The sequence below is a fragment of the Coregonus clupeaformis genome, unplaced genomic scaffold (assembly GCF_020615455.1).
Source record: "Coregonus clupeaformis isolate EN_2021a unplaced genomic scaffold, ASM2061545v1 scaf1072, whole genome shotgun sequence".
Lineage (NCBI taxonomy): Eukaryota > Metazoa > Chordata > Actinopteri > Salmoniformes > Salmonidae > Coregonus > Coregonus clupeaformis.
In genome coordinates this window covers 144,438-169,694 of record NW_025534526.1, presented here as the reverse complement: position 1 = coordinate 169,694, position 25,257 = coordinate 144,438, and the positions used below count along the sequence as shown (strand labels likewise).

At 43.4% G+C, this 25,257-nt stretch overlaps 2 protein-coding genes across 2 annotated transcripts; both read right to left on the bottom strand.

Annotated features, from left to right (window-relative positions):
• Positions 1 to 544: 544 nt before the first annotated feature.
• Positions 545 to 19,021, bottom strand: LOC121548395 (cadherin-17-like). The gene is made up of 7 exons (XM_045217486.1): positions 18,845 to 19,021; positions 8,782 to 9,023; positions 8,515 to 8,645; positions 7,535 to 7,774; positions 1,955 to 2,071; positions 1,216 to 1,332; positions 545 to 911 (listed from the first exon to the last, which is right to left on the bottom strand). Exons 1-7 carry the CDS (start codon positions 18,986 to 18,988, stop codon positions 811 to 813), a joined length of 1,092 nt encoding a protein of 363 aa, XP_045073421.1. The 5' UTR covers positions 18,989 to 19,021; the 3' UTR covers positions 545 to 810.
• Positions 19,022 to 21,272: 2,251 nt separating this feature from the next.
• On the bottom strand, positions 21,273 to 23,780 carry LOC121548396 (cadherin-4-like). The gene is made up of 4 exons (XM_041859833.2): positions 23,613 to 23,780; positions 22,201 to 22,351; positions 21,752 to 21,964; positions 21,273 to 21,412 (listed from the first exon to the last, which is right to left on the bottom strand). Exons 1-4 carry the CDS (start codon positions 23,682 to 23,684, stop codon positions 21,273 to 21,275), a joined length of 576 nt encoding a protein of 191 aa, XP_041715767.1. The 5' UTR covers positions 23,685 to 23,780.
• Positions 23,781 to 25,257: the final 1,477 nt, after the last annotated feature.

The window sequence follows — 25,257 nt, the reverse complement described above, 5'->3', positions numbered from 1 at the left end:
ATGAAAACAAAGTAGGCTATTAAAATACACTTTTATTACTAATATAATGTGTCCCTCAGTTTTATGTCATTAGTGTTACCTCCTCGAAAATCACTCATTACGTAAGGGATAATCAACGAGAGGCATGCGTTCTATGCAAACTAATGAACGACTTGGAAGCTGTGTTCAACGACGCGCTAGCGGATCCCTCCAGTGAGCATTCCCTCCAGTGGCAAACTGTTAACGGGGTAGTGGTCTATTTTAAAATAAAATTACAAGCTAATCATACCCTTTTAGTATATCATACATTTGAGGATTCCATTGATACTTTGGTGTGTCTAAATCCAAATTGTCACTTGGGGTTACTCTATTTAAATGAAGGGAAATTACATTGTGAGCAGAATTATTAATCATATCACTTTAGTAAGTAATTTTTAAAGGGTTAATGACCTTAGATTTTAGTATATGTGGCCTCAATTTCAGAAAATCCTAGTTTACCTAAAATGTATCATTGGTGTTTTCGTCGTTGGTGTTACTACTCCTACTGGTGGTACAAAGTTATCATAATGGTGAAAATGATTTAAAGTCATTAAGCTGCCATTAGTTGATTTAGACTGGGAAGATGTACCCAAATACATTTACTGTAAATTAAAAAAACTAGGAAAGTTAAGTACATATTTTCCCAAATGCACAAATACCACCGCAACCCAAGAACTACCCACTAGGTAAATACTATGCACAGTACTGAATAAACATTCTCACTATATCATTGCTCTACTGTTATGGCCCTGTCCATAAGGGCACAGTCAGAGACATATGCAGGCAGTACCCTCACAGTGAGATCCTCAGGGGCTCTCTCTCCTGGTTGGTTTTGCTCGGCGGTTTGGGGTTCTGGTAGGACAGCCTCACAAACACAACGATTAGAATGATTCCTGGGATAAATAAGAAAGATAAAATTAGGCCCACCATACAAAAATGTCCCATGACTAACTCAAATGTAAGATCCTGAAAAATATCCTAAGTGAACTCAGATCATCATGACACAAAATTACACAAAGGACCATTTTGCTTACACTTGAGGCTCGGTTTCTGTACAAGCACTTTGTGACAACTGCTAATGTAAAATGGGCTTTATATATACATTTGATTGATTGATTGATTGATTGATTGACTTCGCTGTTTTCACTTGGTATCTTAAAGGTGTTCAGTCTACAGTCCAACAGCAGCTACTCTTACCTATGACCCCAAGGGTTCCCAGAAGGATGCCGACGGTGGACTGGACGGTTGGCATGCCTTGCAGCTGCTTAGCGGCGGTCCTGCAGTTTCCTCTCACATTGCACGGGCACACCGTCACTGTAATTTAAGATACAGTCAACACTACTCACACAGTACAGGGACATATTCAGCTCTCATAAGCACATTACAGATACCCTGAGCAGACCACGATGACAGGGAGAGAACATCTCCATGCCCCTGCGGCCTCAGGATTTTACTAAATCAGTTCAGTGTGCTGTAGAGGGGGGATCACCAGGCAGACTGGGCTGAGACCAGGCTATAACAGGGGGAGAGGGTGCACCTGCGGCCCATCCTGCCCTGAGACTGATTCAGTCTGAACACAATGTCTCAGGATGACCAGTACTCTATTCCAACATGCTGCCATACATCAGGCATATAGGGCAACAAATCGACAGGGATCAATGATGTCCTTTTCTATTTACAAAGCAAATGCTGTCAACCAGATTGAGTTTTGGAGATATTCTGAGGGGTGGGAGGGCCAGGAGAAAACACATGAACACAGACCAAGCATATGCCCAACCCACTCTTATTTGTTTTCAGAGAAAGGACAGACATTACAGAGTAATTACAGCTCCAACATCCCTGTGTGAAAGGAAAGCCCAGAAGTGACATTGATTGTAAACAATGTATGTTTCTTAGAGCAATATATTCTGCTTCAACACATATCAATGTGTGTCACCTGGCAGGTTGATGAAGGTGCTCCTGGGAGGAGAGCTGCTGTCAGAGATGGTGAAGGGGACCGTGTAGACCTCAGGAGACAGGTACGGGATGTTCAGGGACAGGTTGGTATGGGTGTCTGGGGAAAGACAGATATTACATTGGTAGCCTATAGTAAACTTTTATGACAAAGGTTTATTGGGCTCCATAACTTTGAAAGGTCCTGTACGTATTCTTGGTAAAATTACGTAATTGTTCACATAACCTTTCCTAGAATCATAATCTATACAAAAGTATGTGGACACCCCTTCAAATTAGTGGATTCTGCTATTTCAGCCACACCCATTGCTGATCGGTGTATAAAATTGAGCACACAGCCATGCAATCTCCATAGACAAACATTGGCAGTAGAATGGCCTTACTGAAGAGCTCAGTGACTTTCAACGTGGCACCGTCATAGGATGCCACCTTTCCAACAAGTCAGTAAATCAAATTTCTGCCCTGCTAGACCTGCCCCAGTCAACTGTAAGTGATGTTATTGTGAAGTGGAAACGTCTAGGATCAACAACGGCTCAGCTGCGAAGTGGTAGGCCACACAAGCTCACAGAACGGGACCGCCAAGTGCTGAAGTGCATAGCGCGTAAAATTCAGCTGTCCTCTGTAGAGGGGGGATCACCAGGCAGACTGGGCTGAGACCAGGCTATGACAGGGGGAGAGGGTGCACCTGCGGCCCATCCTGCCCTGAGACTGAGTCAGTCTGAACACAATGTCTCAGGATGACCAGTACTCTATTCCAACATGCTGCCATACATCAGGCATATAGGGAAACAAATCTACAGGGATCTGTGAGATGTCCTTTTCCATTTACAGAGCAGATGCTGTCAACCAGATTGAGTTTTGGAGATATTCTGAGGGGTGGGAGGGCCAGGAGAAAACACATGAACACAGACCAAGCATATGCCCAACCAAGTCCTATTTGTTTCAGAGAAAGGACAGACATTACAGAGTAATTACAGCTCCAACATCCCAGTGTGAAAGGAAAGCCCAGAAGTGACATTGATTGTAAATAATGTATGTTTTTTTTATAGTTAAATTGCCCATCGACAAGACTGTAATAACAACACAGCTACCAGAGCGAACAATGGTGGTGCTGACAGAAATGTATATTCTACTGAAAGGAATGGACAACAAATAATGTCCATCTATTGTTCTGTCCTCGGTTGCAACACTCACTACCGAGTTCCAAACTGCCTCTGGAAGCAACGTCAGCACAAGAACTGTTCATCGGGAGCTTCATGAAATGGGTTTCCATGGCCGAACAGCCGCACACAAGCCTAAGATCACCATGCGCAATGCCAGGCGTCAGCAGGAATAGTGTAAAACTCGGCGTCATTGGATTCTGGAACAGTGGAAACGCGTTCTCTGGAGTTATTAATCATACTTCACATTCTGGGTTTGGCGGATGCCAGGAGAACGCTACCTGCCCCAATGCATAGTGCCAACTGTAGTTTGGTGGAGGAGGAATAATGGTCTGGGGCTGTTTTTCATGGTTCGGGCTAGGCCCCTTAGTTCCAGTGAAGGGAAATCTTAACGCTACAGCATACAATGACATTCTAGACAATTCTGTGCGTCCAACTTTGTGACAACAGTTTGGGGAAGGCCCTTTACTGTTTCAGCATGACAATGCCCCCGTGAACAAAGCGAGGTCCATACAGAAATTGTTTGTTGAGATCGGTGTGGAAGAACTTGACTGGCCTGCACAGAGCCCTGACCTCAACCCCATTGAACACCTTTGGGATGAATTGGAACGCCGACTGCGAGCCAGGCCTAATCGCATAACATCAGTGCTCGACCTCATTAATGCTCTTGTGGCTGAATGGAAGCAAGTCCCCGCAGCAATGTTCCAACATCTAGTGGAAAGCCTCCCAAGAAGACTGGAGGCTGTTATAACAGCTAAGGGGGGACCAACTCCATTTTAATGCCCATGATTTTGGAATGAGATGTTCTTTTAAGACCAATTTGATTGACGGTACACAGAAGTATTTTGTCCATTTTGGCTAGCGTCTAACAGCAAAGTAAACATCAGAGGGAAATTCCAAAAGCTCCAAAGCCCGTGCGAGAACGAAAAACATTACCTCAAATATATTTTTAAACATCTGCTTGTCCTCAGTAAAGAGTCCGGGATACAGGCCAATTCAGATAAATAACCGTGGCTGATTGATTAACTAGGTTTTGGCGAACACAAGTAAAATACTGGCATGATCAACAGCCCACATAAATGTTATTCTACATAGCAAAGACCTAGGTTATGTTTATCATACACATTCTGTATGTGTGAGGGACCTGTCTGGTAGACCCTCTGTGACTCAAAACAAACACACTGGCCAATGGGTGACGAAGGTTGGAAGGGGGGGTTCTAGTGCAAATGCACTGATACTTTATCTAATCTATGAACGAATCCAAAATACAAGCTCCCGTCTCGTAAACAGAGGGTTTACTATCAGACTGTTAGCTGTTATCTGGGGGACCAAAAGCCCCTGGCTGGCCTCAGACACTGGTCCCCTTCATGTGCCTCTGTTCTGAGACTGTGACGCACCTCTGGACCAACACAAAGAAAATTATTATCTTCTTCTATCTTCTACTATTATCACTAAAGGTCCTCAGGTGTGACATTTATTACATATTACACAGCCTTACACAGTTTGACTTGTCATTATGTACCGTGTGTAATGTCAGATGTACAGTGCATTTGGAAAGTATTCAGACCCCTTCCCTTTTTCCACATTTTGTTACATTACAGCCTTATTCTAAAATGGATTAAATTATGTTTTCTTCTTCTCATCAAAATAAAAAACAGAAATAGTATTCAGACCCTTTGCTATGAGACTCGAAAGTGAGCTCCAGTGTATCCTGTTTCCATTGATCATCCTTGAGATGTTTCTACAACTTGATTGGAGTCCACCTGTGGTCAATTCAATTGATTGGACATGATTTGGAAAGGCACACACCTGTCTATATAAGGTCCCACAGTTGACAGTGCATGTCAGAGCAAAAACCAAGAGGTCAAAGGAATTGTCCGTAGAGCTCCGAGACAGGATTGTGTTGAGGCACAGATCTGGGGAAGTGTACCAAAAATATTCTACAGCATTGAAGGTCCCCAAGAACACAGTGGCCTCCATCATTCGTAAATGGAATAAGTTTGGAACCATCAAGACACTTCCTAGAGCTGGCACCCAGCCAAACTGAGCAATCGGCAGAGAAGGGCCTTGGTCAGGGAGGTGACCAAGAACCCGATGGTCACTCTGACAGAGCTCCAGAGTTCCTCTGTGGAGATGGGAGAGCCATCCAGAAGGACAACCATCTCTGCAGCACTCCACCAGTCAGGCCTTTATGGTAAAGTGGCCAGACGGAAGCCAATCCTCAGTAAAAGGCACTTGACAGTCCGCTTGGAGTTGACCAAAAGACACCTAAAGGACTCTCAGACCATGTCAAACAAGATTCTCTGGTCTGATGAAACCAAGATTGAACTCTTTGGCCTGAATGTCAAGCGTCACATCTGGAGGAAACCTGGCACCATCCCATCACCATGTTTTTCAGCGGCAGGGAATGGGAGACTAGTCAGGATCGAGGAAAATATGAACGGAGCAAAGTACAGAGAGATCCTTGATGAAAACCTGCTCCAGAGCACTCAGGACCTCAGACTGGGGCGAAGGTTCATCTTCCAACAGGACAACGACCCACAGCTAAGACAACGCAGGAGTGGCTTCGGGACAAGTCCCTGAATGTCCTTGAGTGGCACAGCCAGAGCCCGGACTTGAATCTGATCGAACATCTCTGGAGAGACCTGAAAATAGCTGTGCAACGACGCTCCCCATCCAACCTGACAGAGCTTGAGAGGATCTGCAGAGAAGAATGGGTGAAACTCCCCAAATACAGGTGTGCCAAGCTTGTAGCGTCATACCCAAGAAGACTCGAGGCTGTAATCGCTGCCAAAGGTGCTTCAACAAAGTACTGAGTAAAGGGTCTGAATACTTATGTAAATGTGATATTTAAGTTATTAATACATTTGCAAACATTTCTAAAAACCTGTTTTTGCTTTGTCATTATGGGGTATTTTTTGTAGATTGATGAAGGGGGAAAAACGATTTCATCCATTTTAGAATAAGGCTGTAACGTAACAAAATGTGGAAAAAGTCAAGGGGTCTGAATACTTTCCGAATGCACTGTATATCATCTCGTGAGGTAAGGCTGCAGCCGGCAGGCTTCAGTGACATAAATAGTAGAGGAGCCCTTGGTCTTCCGCATCCTCAATGGTTCTTATTGTGACTTTTCTTTGATGTCATAATTGACAGGAATAGTGTATATGAGAGTTTTTTTTAACCTGGTTTTATCACGGCCCAGGAATAATGGGAAATATAGAGGTAAATCATTGCTGTATCTATTTATGATTAATTAGAATTGATTGACTGTCTGTTCAGTGGTGGACAGGAACAGTGGAATCTACTGGTACCCTCTCAGGACAATCACGTCACAGCACACTATGTTAGCTTCTCAAAGACAGAGGCTGCGTCACACCTCCGTCACTCCCTCCAGCCTCCCCAGTTGTCAGGGAGGAGGGCGAAGAGCCACAAAGGTGAGGTAAATAGGTGCGCCATGGCACGTGTTATTAGGGACAAGTCTTGCAGCTGCTGGGTGCTGCTGGGAAAAATACACTTTTAGCCTCTTAGCCTTTCAGCCCAGCGGGTCCCAGCTGTGACATCACACAAATTAAAGGGGAAATATAATTACAGCCGGCCTCCGCCTCTTCCATTAATAACGCGTCAGAGAGAAAGGGCGAGAGAAAATCAACGAAAGAGAAAAGGTTGGTGAATCAGAAGAGAGGCTGTGTCAGCACAGCCAAGTCGACAAGTCTGATTACTGTATGTCAGCCTGACACATTACAGACAGGTACAGCGACAGGAAGAGGCAATTAGGCGTATTACTGACACTGCCAAGTCAGACAGCCTCAGAAGAAAGGATGAGGGCAATTTACTTCCACTGCCAGTCAGTGTCTCAGTCCCACTCACTCTAATCCTCTCTACATGTCTCTGTGGATCTACAAGCGGCCTGAATGGATCCCTGAATTACCTCCTACTCACCATTCATCACATTGTAGCAAAACACCCTGGATTGTTCTCTTTCCAATGTTATTACAGGTACACATACACGGGTAGCCACAGTGACAGCGTCAGGTCTAACGTCACCATGATGACTCAAATAGAATAAGTGGTCTAATTTGTCACTGTAATTTAGCTGTTTGGCAGTGGTTCTTACACAGACATGACTCAACCAATCCAACACCTCGATCTGGATTGATCCTCCAGAGAGGTTAATGTTTCCTGGGTCCTACTTCCTACAGTATGGTGCTAGCCTACAATGTCATAGCGTTAGGTCACCCTGTCCCGACTACAGTCACTACACCTATAGTATTGTCATGCTGGATTGGTTACTAAAATATCTGATGGGCCAAGAGGTTGTTTTAAGCCTGTGTTGATTTTTCTGTTTGTCTGAAAGAAAATAAAAATGTGTTAGGTTATCTGGATGATGAGGCAGACAGTCGCACCATTGATGGGGGTGAGTTTCCAGTTGCCGCGCACGGTGGCGTCACTGCGCAGGGAGAAGTTGAGCCTGCCACCGTGCTGGGGACCATCACTGTCCCGGGATGCCAGCACCAAGGCCTGGTCCTCCCAGCGAGGTGTACACAGGTACTTCCAGGAGTAGTCCCCCACCAACACAGGACTGTTGTCATTCACATCCAGGATATGTACCGTTACCAGGGTGGAGGCTGACAGAGAAGAGTTCCCTTGGGGGCAAATAGTTCAGTTTTAATAAACATTAGTACCCATTGAATCACTGGAAACAATAGTCCTCGTATTGGGTGCTGCTGGCCTGGCTTTGACAAGCACAGAGAGGGACATTAGAAACCACAACCTCTCTGAACTACAAAGCAGATTTTAAAATGTTTCTGATACCTGTACACTTCGATCCAACCAACATAATACAGGATCTCCTCCACCAATTAACACCACTGTCCTCTCTAGCCTCTACAGGTTTGGACTCAATATGTGAGTCAGAGCCCCCATTCTGCGGGTAATGGACCAGTCTGAATTGGAATAGATCTTTCACTAGACATGATAATAAGTGCATACGAGGGATGAGGGCAGTGGGTAATTGGAGAGGTGCCGTGTGCAGCTCTCAGACCCTGCAGGTCTATCTTCTGTTCTGAGTCATGCTTATCTAGTGTTGGGAGGATTGGAGTTTTCTATACAACATACACCCCCTCCTCACTCCCCACTCTACACCCACCAGCTAGCTGGCTACACACTGGCTGTCACTTCGCTTGACTCACTCCCTGCTTATTACATTGTCAGTGAATACTGTGTGGTCTTGAATTCTCAATGGAAGTATTGCTTTAGCCTTGCCTTATTAAATGTGACACCCACTGGGACAAACAGAAGGCCGAGGTCTAAGCTGCCCTGAAGCCTCTGTCTGGAAAGATAGAGAAATATAGAAATAGACATTATTCTCAGAAAATCATCTTACGTCCATCTTCAGCCATGACCTCCATAGTGTAGGTGCTGTTTTCCTCTCTGTCCAAGGCCTGAACGGTCTTCAGCTCACCTGAGTACTTCCCAATGGAGAAATACCTCTTTGTGTCTCCTCTGAGCGAGTATCTGGACAAAAACAAAACCCAAACCATTAGTACGTATTACTTCAGAGTATATGCGGGGTGGGATAACACCCTGAACCATGCCTTTAAATTGTGAATTAATGTTTATTTTTCATTATTTCTGATGAATGATGTTTCACCTGATTGGGTGTGAGTCTGGGTCATATCCACGAATAGTGGCAATAACCCGTCCTGGCTCCTCTCCCTCTCTGACCGTGACCTCGTAGTGGCTCTGGGACAGGATGGGGCCCTCGTTGATATCGTCCACATAGATGGAGACGGTTGCCGTGGACGCTGGGCCATACCTCCCTCGGACCAGGGCCACTGGGTTTTGAGCACTAAGGACCAGGATGTACTCGCTCTCCCGCTCGAAGTCCAGCACCTGCATGCATACAGGTTGCCATAGAAAGGCTGCTCACATGGAAGTGCATGCACTAACATACATGTAGTGTTCTGAGAGCTGTGAAATATGGGAACATAGTGTTCTACATACAGTGCAAGAATGAACACTAGGAAAATAATCATGGGAGGGCTTTACTAACATTTCCTAGAAAACAGCAGACTTTATCTAAAGAGCAAAAAGCAGTCGGTGAATCTGTTGTGAATGTGCCATTTCAGCACTCCATGAGATGCACAGGCTGCTCATTTAGACTGAGCAAAATATCGAACCGCCCCCTCCAGAGGCATGGGATTGTATTACGCTCATTGAGCAAACACAGGAGGTCAGAAAGAGCCTGCATATGTCTGCTGGGAATCGACGCGTTCCACATATTTACAGACTGATCCTACAGCGACTCTAAAGTAAACAAGGCCTCTATAATACCGTCACCTGCATGTGAGACAAGCTGATTTACCGGCAGAGTTTTATTTCCATTGTAAAACAGAAACTGGAATGACAGGGACAGCCATTTGATTCAAGGGTCAACTGACATGAATCATGCTTGTGACGGAGAATCCCGTTAGTGGACAGCCGTTGCTATGCTTACTCTGTGAGTTGTCTACGTTCTGGAGAAATGAAGTGATTGCTGTTGCTAATAACATGTAGCCTGGCCCAAATAGCTACCTCTGTTGCTAGAGAGAAAACACAGACGTTCAGACGTTGATCTGTGTTGGAGTGACTAATGGTGCTGACTGGAGGTGAAGTGCAGGTTTGTGTCAGGCAACAACCAGAAGAATCCAACCACCACTCAGCTGCTGTTGCTGGCCTTAAGTTAATGTGTGGAGGGCGGCCCACTCGGTTAAATGGGGACACTTGAAGCATGAGAGTCTCCAGCTCAATGGATTTAAAAAGAAGGAGACGATTACTTGTGATCCCCTCTTTCATATCAAGATCATAATAAGATCAAAGCATTAGTCCAGTGTGTGAGGTTGTGTGTGTGTGTGTGTGTGTGTGTGTGTGTGTGTGTGTGTGTGTGTGTGTGTGTGTGTGTGTGTGTGTGTGTGTGTGTGTGTGTGTGTGTGTGTGTGTGTGTGTGTGTGTGTGTGTGTGTGTGTGTGTGTGTGTGTGTGTGTGTGTGTGTGTGTGTGTATGTGTAGCGCATGCGCATGTGTGTGTTCGTCTGTAATCTCTATTCTTCCCTCTGAAAAGGATTGAATCAGCTATGTGCACCTACAACCCAGCACACAGCCACTGACCACACACTTTTCTATCCCATCATCTCTAATTCACCATTCATGACGGCAGGTCTGTATGCGTGTGGGAGACATTTCAACAGAACTCATGCTTGACATGGGTCTAGTAAAAGGCCCAGAGTTTTTCCTGATCAAGTCACATAGATTATCATGCTACACCCAACCTCAGACACATCTGCCTACAGCACAGCAGGAGCTGAATATCCACATTGATATCATCTTTACGCTATCAAAACAACTGTAGCACAGCACCAGAGAGCCAGATGAGCTAGTGTTTAGTTAGCAGTGCCTTGCCTATGTGGTTTATAGTGAGTAAACTGCAATTACTTTCTACAGACTAATGGCACTGTGCAATTATTCAATTAGACTTTGTGGAATCTGCTCTTAATAAGACAATGGGACTACCCTCTGGGTTGTGTCAGTCTCGCCACAAGGTCACATATTAGTGAGCATGCTCTGATGCACTAACATGCTATTTTATCATTGGCTAGCTTTAAGCGTGTAACTGCTGCACAAACAATACACCATACGTGGTGCTTCAAAATTAGCTACAGTAGGCCTATGTCAGAGCCTTATACGGCTCTGTCATACATTTTATATTGTTACTGTATGTCAGGGTCCATCAGATACAATGCAAAGGGGTTGTGCTCCAGTCCTATATCAGTTTAGACAACTCCTGGTTTACCTCTGTGGAATATGGGTAACATTCCTCTACTCTCATAGAGAGGTAGAACATAGTTGCCACACTTCCAGGGAATTGGGACACACACAATGACAAACACTCCCTCTTTGTCTCCAAAGCCCTCCTGTCCAGGCCAGGGGAGAGCTGAGGCAGGGCGATGCTGAGGCGGGGCTGGGAGGGTGGAGGGGATTACAGGAGACCAGGGAAGAGCCAAAGAGACACCCCAGGGATGGGCTCAGATTATTTTGGGATAAACTCTTTTTTTTGTCATGGCTTATTTTTGGGACACGTGCCGTTGAAATAGCCACGTGTGTGTGTATGAAGAGTTTTGGGGGGTAGATCAGCTTAATATTGCAGATACAATAGATTGTAACTTCCATCAATGTAATTGTCTGCATCACTTCCAATCCCCCATGTTTTTATATATATATATATATATATACATATATACATACATACATACATACATACATACATACATACATACATACATACATACACACATACATACATACATATATATATATACATACACATACACATACATACACATATACACACATACACACATACATACATACATACATACATACATACACATACATATCCTTTAAAAATATATATATATTCCCCTTTATTACTTTCCAACCCTGCCACCCTTTCCCCACTTGGAGTAAACTAGTGAACAACAACACCTAGGCCTCTACTTCCAGCCCATACCCACTATCTATATGTTATGCACACAGTCAATTTTACAGTAATTACATTTTGTTTGTTCTTTCTCCTGAACTTCTTCTACTCTCAACCTCTTCGATCATTTTCATGATGTCCATCCGGTTTGCTTCTATATGCCATATCTTTCTAACTGTGCTCCTTCACAAAAGCTCCCAACCTACAACCCATACACTTATTATGGACACAGCATGCCTACATTATTAGTTATCTTGTTATTGTTTGTTGTTAGTTGTTATTAGTCCCATCCTTCAATTCCATTCAACACCTCCCATCTATCTTTTAACACCATCCATATAGGATTTCTATTTGCCATATATACACTGCTCAAAAAAATAAAGGGAACACTTAAACAACACAATGTAACTCCAAGTCAATCACACTTCTGTGAAATCAAATTGTCCACTTAGGAAGCAACACTGATTGACAATACATTTCACATGCTGCTGTGTAAATGGAATAGACAACAGGTGGAAATTATAGGCAATTAGCAAGACACCGCCAATAAAGGACTGGTTTTGCAGGTGGTGACCACAGACCACTTCTCAGTTCCTATGCTTCCTGGCTGATGTTTTGGTCACTTTTGAATGCTGGCGGTGCTTTCACTCTAGTGGTAGCATGAGATGGAGTCTACAACCCACACAAGTGGCTCAGGTAGTGCAGCTCATCCAGGATGGCACATCAATGGGAGCTGTGTCAAGAAGGTTTGCTGTGTCTGTCAGCGTAGTGTCCAGAGCATGGAGGCGCTACCAGGAGACAGGCCAGTACATCAGGAGACGTGGAGGAGGCCGTAGGAGGGCAACAACCCAGCAGCAGGACTGCTACCTCCGCCTTTGTGCAAGGAGGAGCAGGAGGAGCACTGCCAGAGCCCTGCAAAATGACCTCCAGCAGGCCACAAATGTGCATGTGTCTGCTCAAACGGTCAGAAACAGACTCCATGAGGGTGGTATGAGGGCCCGACGTCCACAGGTGGGGGTTGTGCTTACAGCCCAACACCGTGCAAAACGTTTGGCATTTGCCAGAGAACACCAAGATTGGCAAATTTGCCACTGGCGCCCTGTGCTCTTCACAGATGAAAGCAGGTGCACACTGAGCACGTGACAGACGTGACAGAGTCTGGAGACGCCGTGGAGAACGTTCTGCTGCCTGCAACATCCTCCAGCATGACCGGTTTGGCGGTGGGTCAGTCATGGTGTGGCGTGGCATTTCTTTGGGGGGCCGCACAGCCCTCCATGTGCTCGCCAGAGGTAGCCTGACTGCCATTAGGTACCAAGATGAGATCCTCAGACCCCTTGTGAGACCATATGCTGGTGCGGTTGGCCCTGGGTTCCTCCTAATGCAAGACAATGCTAGACCTCATGTGGCTGGAGTGTGTCAGCAGTTCCTGCAAGAGGAAGGCATTGATGCTATGGACTGGCCCGCCCGTTCCCCAGACCTGAATCCAATTGAGCACATCTGGGACATCATGTCTCGCTCCATCCACCAACGCCGCGTTGCACCACAGACTGTACAGGAGTTGGCGGATGCTTTAGTCCAGGTCTGGGAGGAGATCCCTCAGGAGACCATCCGCCACCTCATTAGGAGCATGCCCAGGCGTTGGAGGGAGGTCATACAGGCACGTGGAGGCCACACACACTACTGAGCTTCATTTTGACTTGTTTTAAGGACATTACATCAAAGTTGGGTAAGCCTGTAGTGTGGTTTTCCACTTTAATTTTGAGGGTGACTCCAAATCCAGACCTCCAAGGGTTGATACATTTGATTTCCATTGATAATTTTTGTGTGATTTTGTTGTCAGTACATTCAACTATGTAAAGACAAAAGTATTTAATAAGATTATTTCATTCATTCAGATCTAGGATGTGTTATTTTAGTGTTCCCTTTATTTTTTTGAGCAGTGTATTTCAACTGTACTGTGATGTCTTACAAAAGTTCTGAACCTTTCTATTCTCATTGTTTCTACAGATTGTGAATTGAAAATAAACATTTTTGCTAACAGTATTATAGTGTTATTGATCAATTGACTATGACTTTTCAGATCACCCAGTAGTGTTATCTGCAGGGTTAGCTCCAGGTAAATAAGGCAATCCTTTAGCCATTCCTGGACCTGTGTCCAAAAACAAGCTACAAATGGACAGTTCTAAAACAAATGATCTAATGAATCTGTCTCTTCGCAGCAAAATCTGCAGAGCTGGGAAGATTGTATCCCCCATATAAATAACATTATATTAGTAGCAAGAATTTTATATAATAATTTTAATTTAAAGATTCTAAGTTTTGAATCCGGTGTCGTTTTGCGTATCAGTTCATAAACACTATGCCATGGGATCGGTACGTCAAAAATCTCTTCCCAACTATTTTGCAATCAGTATGGGACGGCTGTCAATCCTTTGGTCCTTAAATGAAACTGATATACCTTTTTATTTATCACAGTTTTCCTTAACCAATTATGTTCTTTAATGCAAGGCCGACAGACAAGTTCCTTACTTTCTCCTCCTTCCACTTTCCTCTTCCATTTTTGCGGTAAGGCTGCAATTATTTGGTTGTAATTTTGGGTAGAGCAGACATTTCCATATGTTTTTGTTAGCTGCATGTGCGACATAACTCCACCAGTCCTACCGATGATATCATTTACAAAGATTATACTTTTTTTTTTTTTTGTCAAAAAAAAGAAGGTTTTTTGTCAATTAGTATATTTGAGTTTAACCACAATATTTGTTGCATTATTTGTTCTGTCATTTCTGGAGGATTAAATTGAAATTGCAACCAACTTTATATGGCTTGTTTTAGAAATAGTGATATCTGGGAGATGATTTCCTTTTCAAATAACTGAAAGTGAGTGGTTGTAATCTGAATAAAGGGAAAAAGGCCATTCTTGAACATTGGGTGAGACAATTTTACTAATTTGCTAGAGAACCAGTTTGGATTGAAGTATAACTTTTGTATGACTGAAGCTTTTAGTGATAGGTCTAATGCTTTAATATTTAATAATTTCTGTCCTCCGAATTCATATTCATTATATAAATAGGCCCGTTTAATTTTGTCTGGCTTGCCGTTCCAAATCAAATTGAATATTTTTTTCTCATATAATTAAAAAAACTGTTCGCTAGGCGTAGGCAAGACCATAAGCAAATAGTTAAACTGGGATAATACTAAAGAGTTAATCAGGGTGATTTTTCCACAAATTGACAGGCACCCACCTTTCCATGGTAGCAAGATCTTATCTATTTTTGCTAACTTTCTATTATAATTTATTGAAGTGAGATCATTTATTTCCTTTGGGATATGTATTCCGAGTATATCCACATCACCATCAGACCATTTTATTGGTAAACTACATGGCAATGTAAATTTTTTATTTTTTATTGATCCAATACGTATTATAGTACATTTGTCATAATTTGATTTTAATCCAGAGAGGTTAGAAAATGTATCTAGATCCTCTATGAGGCTGTGGAGTGATTCTAGTTGTGGATTTAAAAGAAAACATGAATCATCAGCGTACAATGACACCTTTGTTTTTAAGCCCTGGATGTCTAATCCCCTGATATTATTGTTGGATCTGATTTTAATAGCTAACATCTCGATGGCCACAATAAATAGATATGCCGATAGTGGACAACCTTGTTTCACTCCTCTTGACAGTTTAAAACTTTCGGAGAAATAGCCATTATTTACTATTTTACACCTAGGGTTACTATACATGATTTTGACCCATTTTATAAGAGATTCACCAAAATTGAAATGCTCCAGGCATTTATATATAAACTCCAGTCGTACTTTATCAAATGCCTTTTCGAAGTCTGCTATGAATAGCAGGCCTGGTTTCTCAGATTTTCCATAATGTTCTATTGTTTCCAATACTTGCCTTATATTATCTCCAATGTATCTTCCTTGTAAAAAACCTGTCTGATTATAATTAATAATATCCGACAATACCTTTTTAATTCTATGCGCTATTCATTTTGCTAGAATTTTTGCATCACAACACTGAAGTGTAAGGGGCCTCCAATTTTTTTAATGGACTGGATCTTTATATTTTCCACTTGTATCCTGTTTCAGTAATAATGAGATCTTCTTCTTGAGTGTCAGATAATCTACCATTTACATACAGTGGGGGAAAAAAATATTTAGTCAGCCACCAATTGTGCAAGTTCTCCCACTTAAAAAGATGAGAGAGGCCTGTACTTTTCATCATAGGTACACATCAAATATGACAGACAAAATGAGAAAAATAAATCCAGAAAATCACATTGTAGGATTTTTAATTAATGTATTTGCAAATTATGGCGGAAAATAAGTATTTGGTCAATAACAAAAGTTTCTCAATACTTTGTTATATACCCTTTGTTGGCAATGACACAGGTCAAACGTTTTCTGTAAGTCTTCACAAGGTTTTCACACACTGTTGCTGGTATTTTGGCCCATTCCTCCATGCAGATCTCCTCTAGAGCAGTGATGTTTTAGGGCTGTCGCTGGGCAACATGGACTTTCAACTCCCTCCAAAGATTTTCTATGGGGTTGAGATCTGGAGACTGGCTAGGCCACTCCAGGACCTTGAAATGCTTCTTACGAAGCCACTCCTTCGTTGCCCGGGCGGTGTGTTTGGGATCATTGTCATGCTGAAAGACCCAGCCACGTTTCATCTTCAATGCCCTTGCTGATGGAAGGAGGTTTTCACTCAAAATCTCACGATACATGGCCCCATTCATTCTTTCCTTTACACGGATCAGTCGTCCTGGTCCCTTTGCAGACAGCCCCAAAGCATGATGTTTCCACCCCCATGCTTCACAGTAGGTATGGTTTTCTTTGGATGCAACTCAGCATTCTTTGTCCTCCAAACACGACGAGTTGAGTTTTTACCAAAAAGTTCTATTTTGGTTTCATCTGACCATATGACATTCTCCCAATCCTCTTCTGGATCATCCAAATGCACTCTAGCAAACTTCAGACGGGCCTGGACATGTACTGGCTTAAGCAGGGGGACACGTCTGGCACTGCAGGATTTGAGTCTCTGGCGGCGTAGTGTGTTACTGATGGTAGGCTTTGTTACTTTGGTCCCAGCTCTCTACAGGTCATTCACTAGGTCCCCCCGTGTGGTTCTGGGATTTTTGCTCACCGTTCTTGTGATCATTTTGACTCCACGGGGTGAGATCTTGCGTGGCGCCCCAGATCGAGGGAGATTATCAGTGGTCTTGTATGTCTTCCATTTCCTAATAATTGCTCCCACAGTTGATTTCTTCAAACCAAGCTGCTTACCTATTGCAGATTCAGTCTTCCCAGCCTGGTGCAGGTCTACAATTTTGTTTCTTGTGTCCTTTGACAGCTCTTTGGTCTTGGCCATAGTGGAGTTTGGAGTGTGACTGTTTGAGGTTGTGGACAGGTGTCTTTTATACTGATAACAAGTTCAAACAGGTTCCATTAATACAGGTAACGAGTGGAGGACAGAGGAGCCTTAAAGAAGAAGTTACAGGTCTGTGAGAGCCAGAAATCTTGCTTGTTTGTAGGTGACCAAATACTTATTTTCCACCATAATTTGCAAATAAATTCATTAAAAATCCTACAATGTGATTTACTTGATTTGTTTTTCTCAATTTGTCTGTCATAGTTGACGTGTACCTATGATGAAAATTACATGCCTCTCTCATCTTTTTAAGTGGGAGAACTTGCACAATTGGTGGCTGACTAAATACTTTTTTTCCCCACTGTAGGAGTGGTTAAAACATGCTAATAGTGGTCCTCTTAGTATATTAAAAATCAACTTCGACTGGTATGCCATCCAACCCTGGAGTTTTCCCAGACTTAAAGTATTTAATTGCATCCAGAAGTTCCTCCTCTGTAATTTCACCTTCACATGAGTCTTTCTGTTTGGCTGTTAATTTTACATTATCAATAGAAAAAAAAACTCTACAATTAGCTTCAGTTAGAGGAGATGGAGGTGACTGAAACTGAATCTTTCTTGAATGAGTTTCTCCATTTCTTTTTGTTTTTCCTCTAATTTATTCTGAGCCTCTATGTTACAGTTTTTATTGCCATCTATCTGTTCTGTTAGACTTTCTATTTCCTTTGTTAGTATAAACTCTTTTGACCTAAATTGCTTTTGTTTTTGAGATGAGTACTGAATTGCATGGCCTCTAAAGGCAAATTTAAAGGTGTCCCATACAATAAGGGGATTTGCTGTACCTATGTTATGTCGGAAAAAGTCAGTTATAAATTCCTTTGTCCTAGTTAATAATAAATTATCATCCAATAGGCTTTGATAAAATTTCCAATATCCTCGCCCACGTGAAAATTCAGTAAGAGTAATGTATATGCCAATTATATGATGGTCCAACCACATTCTGTCCTCTATCAACACTTTTTAAACTTTTGGTGCCAACGAGAATGAGATAAGAAAGAAGTCAAGACGACTAGCTTGATTGAGTCTCCGCCATGTATATCTCACTAGATCAGGATATTTAAGCCTCCATATATCTACTAGTTCTAATGTATCCATGACATTCACGATTTCCTTAAGAGCATGTGGGTGATTGTTTGTGGTGTGATTTCCTTTACAGTCCATTGAGCTATTTAAAACAGTATTATAATCCCCCACCATAATAATATTGTCTTGAATTGCTTGCAGGGTTGATAATTTATTATATATAATAATAATATGCCATTTAGCAGATGCTTTTATCCAAAGCGACTTACAGTCGTGCGTGCATACATTTTTGTGTATGGGTGGTCCCGGGGATCGAACCCACTACCTTGGCGTTACAAGCGCCGTGCTCTACCAGCTGAGCTACAGAGGACCACAGGCATTATTTGGTCCGTAAATGTTAATGAGCCATATCTGTTTATTGTCCAATAACATATTTAAAATAATCCATCTACCTTGCATATCTATTTGGACAATTTGCACATTCGGATCGAAATTACTATTAATTAATATCATCACCCCTTTTGAATTTCTTTGCCCATGGGAGAAGTATATTTCGCCCCCCCCATTCCTTTTTCCACGCGACTTCATCTAGAATTGTTGAAGATATTATTACTATGTTGAGATCATGTTAAAATGCATCCTATTCATCGACATCTAGGGCTCTCTGGGTTGTGTGTTATTTGTGAATGAACAAGAGAGAATAGAGACTGTTGAATGAAGGAGATGGCCGTACCTTGGAGAGGATGATTGAAACCTCATTGGTCTGCTTGTCTGTGACCAGCGTGAACACCTCCTCCTCGTTGCCAGACTCCAGCCTGTAATTCACCTGCCAGCTGTCTCCTCCCCTCTCATCAGCATCCCACGCCGACACCACCATTACCGTGGCTCCCAAAGGAGCATCCTCTGCCAGGTGGAAGGGGCCGTACTAGGAGAGAGGGGGAGGAGGGAGAGAGAAAGGTGAGAGAAGAAAGGGAGAGAGGAGGGGGGGATGAGGACAGGGAGAAGAAAAAGATCATGAAGCAGGGGCTACTACATCTGCATTGCTTTCTCTCTGGAGTTTTAGGCTGGGTATCTGTAAAGCACTTTGTGACAGCTGCTGATGTAAAAACAGCTTTATAAAATTAATGTGATTGATTGAGAAATAGTTGAAAAGTATATTATTTAGTATTAGATTGATTTAGCTTAGAATATGCACTTTTAGGACTACTCCATTGGTTCCGTTGTTCCTGGCAAACTAAATCAAGTGCATTTCAAAAGTTTTAACATATTTGACATAATCTAGGTTATGTATTTGACCCAGGTCTGGTGTGTGTATGCAGGCGTGTCCCCTGTGGCCCTGTGTTGTTGACCTTCATTCACACACCTCCTATCTCTCTGCTTGGGAGTCCTTTAATCTGCCACTCACTGTGACCCTCCACTGAAGCGGCTGTGTCTCTGATCTGCCTGCCCAGGCTAGAGGGTCGCTGATACCATGGGTCTCACCACTCACCTGCCAGCTCCCTACAAACCCGTTCACATGTTGCTGGAAAAAGCAGGGGCACTCTGGCGTGACCCACTCAAGAGCTTTTTCCACCTCTGTGTGTGTGTGTGTGTGTGTGTGTGTGTGTGTGTGTGTGTGTGTGTGTGTGTGTGTGTGTGTGTGTGTGTGTGTGTGTGTGTGTGTGTGTGTGTGTGTGTGTGTGTGTGTGCCATAGTGAAAGAACATGAGCCTGGGGCTGGCATCGACTCAAGAAATGATCGACAGCATTGTTGAGGTGCATAGAGAATCCAAAATGAGAATGGCTGTAAATCTTTTGTCATGGCTTGCACCCAATGAGGAACACACTGGATGACTCTGGAATGACTCTAGAATTTGAAGGCAGGGCACGTCTCCTGTATCTTAACAGTACCTTCTCTCACTCCGAAAGCATCTAAACATAACAAGCACAGTTGGTGTTTACATTGACTTAGTCTAGCACCAGGACAACGAGAGCTTTGTGTGTTCATTGTCACATGTCCCCATCTTAAGATGATGATTTGCTCCCACATCTTTCACGACTATCCTGTCTCCTGCATTATTCAGGAGGTGTGGGTGTAGACTGTTTTCCATTCTGGAACAGTGTGTGAGAAAACGGTCTATCTTTGGCCCGTATACTGCATACCTTGAGGCCAGAGCTAACCCAATGTTGTCTCATAGAGACCTCAGCGGTGACTTCATTATTCATGAGGATCGACTATGGAAAAGACAGCTGGAAACACTGACTGTCCCCAAAGATGCTCTCATAGATCAAAAATAGCCTTTATGTTAAGATTAAGGTCAATTTCATTGGTAGGCTCAGGGACACTCCCCCCGTACCAGTGGAGATGACGACACTGTGCGGCTAATGAGATCTCTTATGAGTCACTTCTGAGGGTTTTTTATTGACAAATTCCAGAACAATGCAGTTCATTTCTGTATTAGAAGGGATGCATTTTTCACTTTTAACAAAGTATTTCATATTTAATCTAAAACTGCTTTTTTGGACCAGTGAGCTCAGACATAATATTGAATATTGCTCAGTGCGATGATTTTTCTATAAAGATGTGAAGTGTTCCGACTGCTGTAAGTGTGAGGGATATCATTTAGAGCTGTCTTATGGCGACGCTGTGGATTTGCCTATTCTATAAATAAAGGATTCTCACAGGCCTCATCTGAGGCTTACTCAGATTAACTCAGAGAACATTGTCCATTTGGAGCACAATGAGAAAAAACCCTACAATAATATGGTTCCATCTCTACAGATGTAGGATATTAATTTGATCACCCTGTTGCGGGAGAACTTTCCTGCAATGCACGACATTTAAAACGTGTAGTGTATTTGAGGTTTAAAAATGCTTCTGAAATTACCGACTTGATTTTCCCTTACGAAAAATTGCCCATTAATTATAATCCACATAATAATTCACATTTTCTGTTGCTGCAGGATTACTTTCCTGCTGTAGCAAACTGGCTCAAATGATGATCCTACATTTGTATAAGCCTGAGATTAAAGCTCGGATCCCCCTCGAAGCACTCCATCTCGCTCCCCTCTGGGAAATCAAATCAGTGACCTGGAGGGAGAGTTCACACAGCAGCCATCCAACAGAAGAGAAAAATCTAATATATAAGCAGATAGATTTGCAATGAGTGCTCTGAATCACTTCTATCCCCCAAACCCAAACCCCAAATCACAGGTCAGTCCCCTCTTCAGCCTGCGTAAAGGTACCTCGTGTTGAGTGAAGACGGGTGGGTTGTTGTTCTCGTCCTGCACTGTCACAACCACAGTACAGGAGCTGTTTAACCCTGCAAATGAAATCATCATCAGAGAGAGATAGGCTCCATTAGTGAGTCATTTCGTTTGGCATGCCTCTGTCATACTGATGCCCTCAGTCTTAATCATGATCATCAGTCACTGTAGTGTCATATTTAAACAATATTCTCCTCAGAGGATACATCTGCTAGTCTAAAACTCATTTACACTACCACTGCACCCATGTCTACATATCACAATAGGTTACTACTATAGAGTATCTCTGGATTATCTTTACATTGTACTATGCATACATTATCTTTGTGGAAGTAATCCCTCACCCCTCTCCCTAACACCACAGAACCACATTGCCATGCAGTACTGTTGGTCACCTTTAGCGTCCTCAGCAGTGATGGTCAGTGTGTACTGTGGGGCGGCTCCCTCTAGGTTGTCTGCCTGCACTGAGATGACCCCAGAGTCACGGTCCACCCGGAACAAGGCACGAGGGCTCTCTGGGATCTGGCCAACCAGCCGGTAGAAGATCCTCACGTTATCTGTTTTGGGATCATCGTTGTCGGCTGCTTGAACTGTGAGGATTTCCGTCCCTGGGAAAAGAGCAAAGTCCTCACAGATTAGTGTGTGGGCAAAAACAAAAACAGAATTGAACCCTCAAGTGAGAAACATAGAATCCTATTTTGAGCGTACTGATGAATTTCTCCATAGTTTTTTATTTTTCTGAGTATTTCGTTTTAAGCCTAAACAAAAGGCCTTTGTGATCCAGTTTGTTCCAGAGTTATCTGTAGGAGTGTGTTAAATGAGTGTTCTGAGGGTTGTGCCTCACCCCGTGGGGCGAGCTCCTTGACCACGGTGTGGTACTGTGTGGTAGGGAACGTGGGCCTGTTGTCGTTGGCATCGCCCACCATCACCCTCAGCTCCACAGGCTTGGCGATCTCCCTGCCGTCCGGACGCTCCACCACAATGCTGATCTGGAACTAACAGACAGAGCCACATGGGGTCATGTACTTTCACAAAATGTCCAGATTAAATCTCCCTGTCCGGATGCACAGTGAGACCACAAACAGTCACACTGGAATAACACAGAGCGCCAGCTCTCAGCCTGGAAAGATCTTCATGTTCTGTATTGAACGTGGCACAATTACACACTGGAACATCAGTTTGAGATAAAGCCACAATGATTTTGTATTTATTATTTATTGAGCTTTCTTAGAATAGATGGGGGGATGGGAGGTGTGTGGGGTGTATGAGTGTGAATGAAATGAGTTATTGCTTTTTTTGAGTGCAGATTGCCCCCCTCCCCCCTTTCACTCCAACCTGTCTTTAGAAGATGAAGCCATTAGACTAACCACAGGCAGTGACAGTATGTCCATTGATTCATGGACTGCTATTCAGCTCAAAGCACTGAGCCATTTTGCTTGTATAGCGCCCTCTTTGACAAGTCCAGGGATTATTCATCATCTCTGCACCCCGTACAGGCACACAACTCTGTCAACACCAAGCGAAAGGTACTGTACATGTGCATGCATCCCCCTCCTCCTCTCCTCCCTCTTCCCTCCATCAGCTGTACGAGTCACATGTCGCTGACATATGAGTCTCAGTCAGTCAGCGTGGAACCATCTCAATCAGGGAACCTGGACTGCCTCACTCGTGTTGTTTTGTGTGAGGAGGTGTATCGATAGGCTGTGACTCAGTGTGATGCATGCTGGAACATGACAGCTCCATCACGGTAGGTGACAGTCACTGCCAGGCAGGAAGAGAGGTGAAGGAGGGGAGAGGGGGTGTGTCTGGCTTTATAATTACTGTACTATAGGTATAGTTCAGACAGAATAGACTCTCAGAGGGCTTTCTGTAGAAACAGAACATCCAATACAGTGATGGATTTCTCCTTACTTGTGTCAGACCAGTGAGCAGTAAGTTCTCTGGGCAGACATGTTGCTTGCTACTCTGCAGAATGACCCCAAAGTCAACCTGTGCCAAAAAGTGATGTTTATCTAATCCTGTACAGCTTTGGAGCTTAGCTTCTTGGCAAACTCCAGAGGAGGAAAAAAGACACGTTGTGATTTGAGTCATGATCCTCCTTTTCTTGTTTACCCCGATTTTCCTCTGTCCTTACAGTGTAATGTCGTACATCACATGACATTACTCTGCATTCACTGCCCTAACAAGTCTTTACTCTACGATAAAGACAGGGGGTACGATAGATACAATGTGAATGAAAACAGTGTGCCCACTCACCTGGTCCTGAGTCTCTCTGTCTAGTGGGGCGTTGAGAGAGATGACTCCCTCTCTGCTGACAGTGAACAGCATCTCTGGGAATTCCCCCTCCAGGCTGTACTCTACCAGACCCCCACTCCACTTCACCTAGACACAGCACAGGGAAGCAGGGAAGGCACCGAACAGGTCATAAACTGAACATCGTCAATTCAACATTCCCTCTGCACTGCAGGATTGTAGGATTGAGCCCCCCTTCAGCTGTTCTCTCTCTCTCTCTCTCTCTCTCTCTCTCTCTCTCTCTCTCTCTCTCTCTCTCTCTCTCTCTCTCTCTCTCTCTCTCTCTCTCTCTCTCTCTCTCTCTCTCTCTCTAGTAAAGCATAGATACCTAGGCTTTACTAGAGAGGGAAACCCTCTCTAGAGACCTCTGGCAAAACAAAAGCTCATACATGTTGGATGGGGGGAGGGTTCCACTGATTTAAAGCACAGGGCTGGACAGGGAGCTGTATGATTGGCTCAAAGGACCCCATGAAACAGCACCCAAGAAGGAGAGGTGTGCATCTCCTCAACACACTGTCACACTCCACTCCATTGTTTTGGAGATGGCTCCCCAAACACTGAGGCTGTGTATACACGAGACTCTCTTCTCACTACTGCCTTACTCCCAGTGTTATTGTGTTTCAGGGCCTCAGTGCTTTGAAGAGATGTAGTACATAACAACGTGATTAATGACTTGGTTGTTCTAAAAATGGATGAGTAGAGCACACTGTAGCTGATGTAATGTTTTGCTTTCAGTGCTTTTTTAACAGCTTGCAGTGCACGCTCTGTCTTCTATGTCACCTTGTGAATAAGCAGTCTTAAAAGGCAATTCCGCCACTTTTCAACCTCATATTCATTATCTCCAGCACCATACCAGTGTCTGCATATGTGAAAATGGCGCGTTTCTATGATCTGTGGTTAAAAAGATAAGAAGAAAGGTCCTAAAACATTATTCAGTGATTTTCAAAGCCTGCAACGAGATTCTAGACAGAGGGAGGGTATTTTCTTGCTCCCTGCGTCACCGCGCATCTCATGTTTGAAAATCACTCTTTTAAAAATGTTTTCATTTTTTGATTATGTCAACAAAACGTAGAAATGCGTCGTTTTCACATTTGTAGACACTGGTATTGTGCTGGAGATAATGAAATGAGGTTGAAAAGTGGTGGAATTGCCCACAACTTCTGTATTTCTAATAGATCCATTTTGTTTTACAAATCTGACTTACATGTATACGAAGTATGCTCAATGTGGAATTCTCCTGCCTTGATTTAGCCAGAAAATGCCCAAAGATGAGCAATGCTTCTTGAGATCAACAACCAAAGTGCACCTATATCAATGACATGGGACTGAAGGAAAATATTTGGAAAGAGAAATGCATAATGGAAGAAAAATACATCAGCATAATGCATACGTGTTGCACGACATTTCACTGGGTAGATAAATGACTTTCCATGCTGTTGATAGTAAAGGGCTCCCAGCCATAGTCAGAGTCTTTCAACATGACCCCCCCCATCTGTTTGGTAACAGCACAGCTGTGAGTCCTACCGCCTACATACACATGGTGGTAAATGCAGAGTGGGCGGAGAGAGGCTTTTCCCATCATGTAGGCACAGTCACCAGTGGTGGATTC

Bases quoted from the DNA above. Each gene is read 5' to 3' on its own strand.
- LOC121548395 (XM_045217486.1), bottom strand. From the start codon at position 18,988: ATGGTGGTGTCGGCGTGGGATGCTGATGAGAGGGGAGGAGACAGCTGG. The intron at 8,646-8,781 runs GTGAAACATCAT...GTTTTTGTCCAG, and splicing joins CCAGACTCACACCCAATCAG to ATACTCGCTCAGAGGAGACA. The intron at 912-1,215 runs GTAAGAGTAGCT...TATTTATCCCAG, and splicing joins GGGAACCCTTGGGGTCATAG to GAATCATTCTAATCGTTGTG.
- LOC121548396 (XM_041859833.2), bottom strand. From the start codon at position 23,684: ATGCTGTTCACTGTCAGCAGAGAGGGAGTCATCTCTCTCAACGCCCCA. The intron at 22,352-23,612 runs GTGAGTGGGCAC...TCTGTCTGTTAG, and splicing joins ACAGAGAGACTCAGGACCAG to TTCCAGATCAGCATTGTGGT. The intron at 21,413-21,751 runs GTGACCAACAGT...TTTCATTTGCAG, and splicing joins CACTGCTGAGGACGCTAAAG to GGTTAAACAGCTCCTGTACT.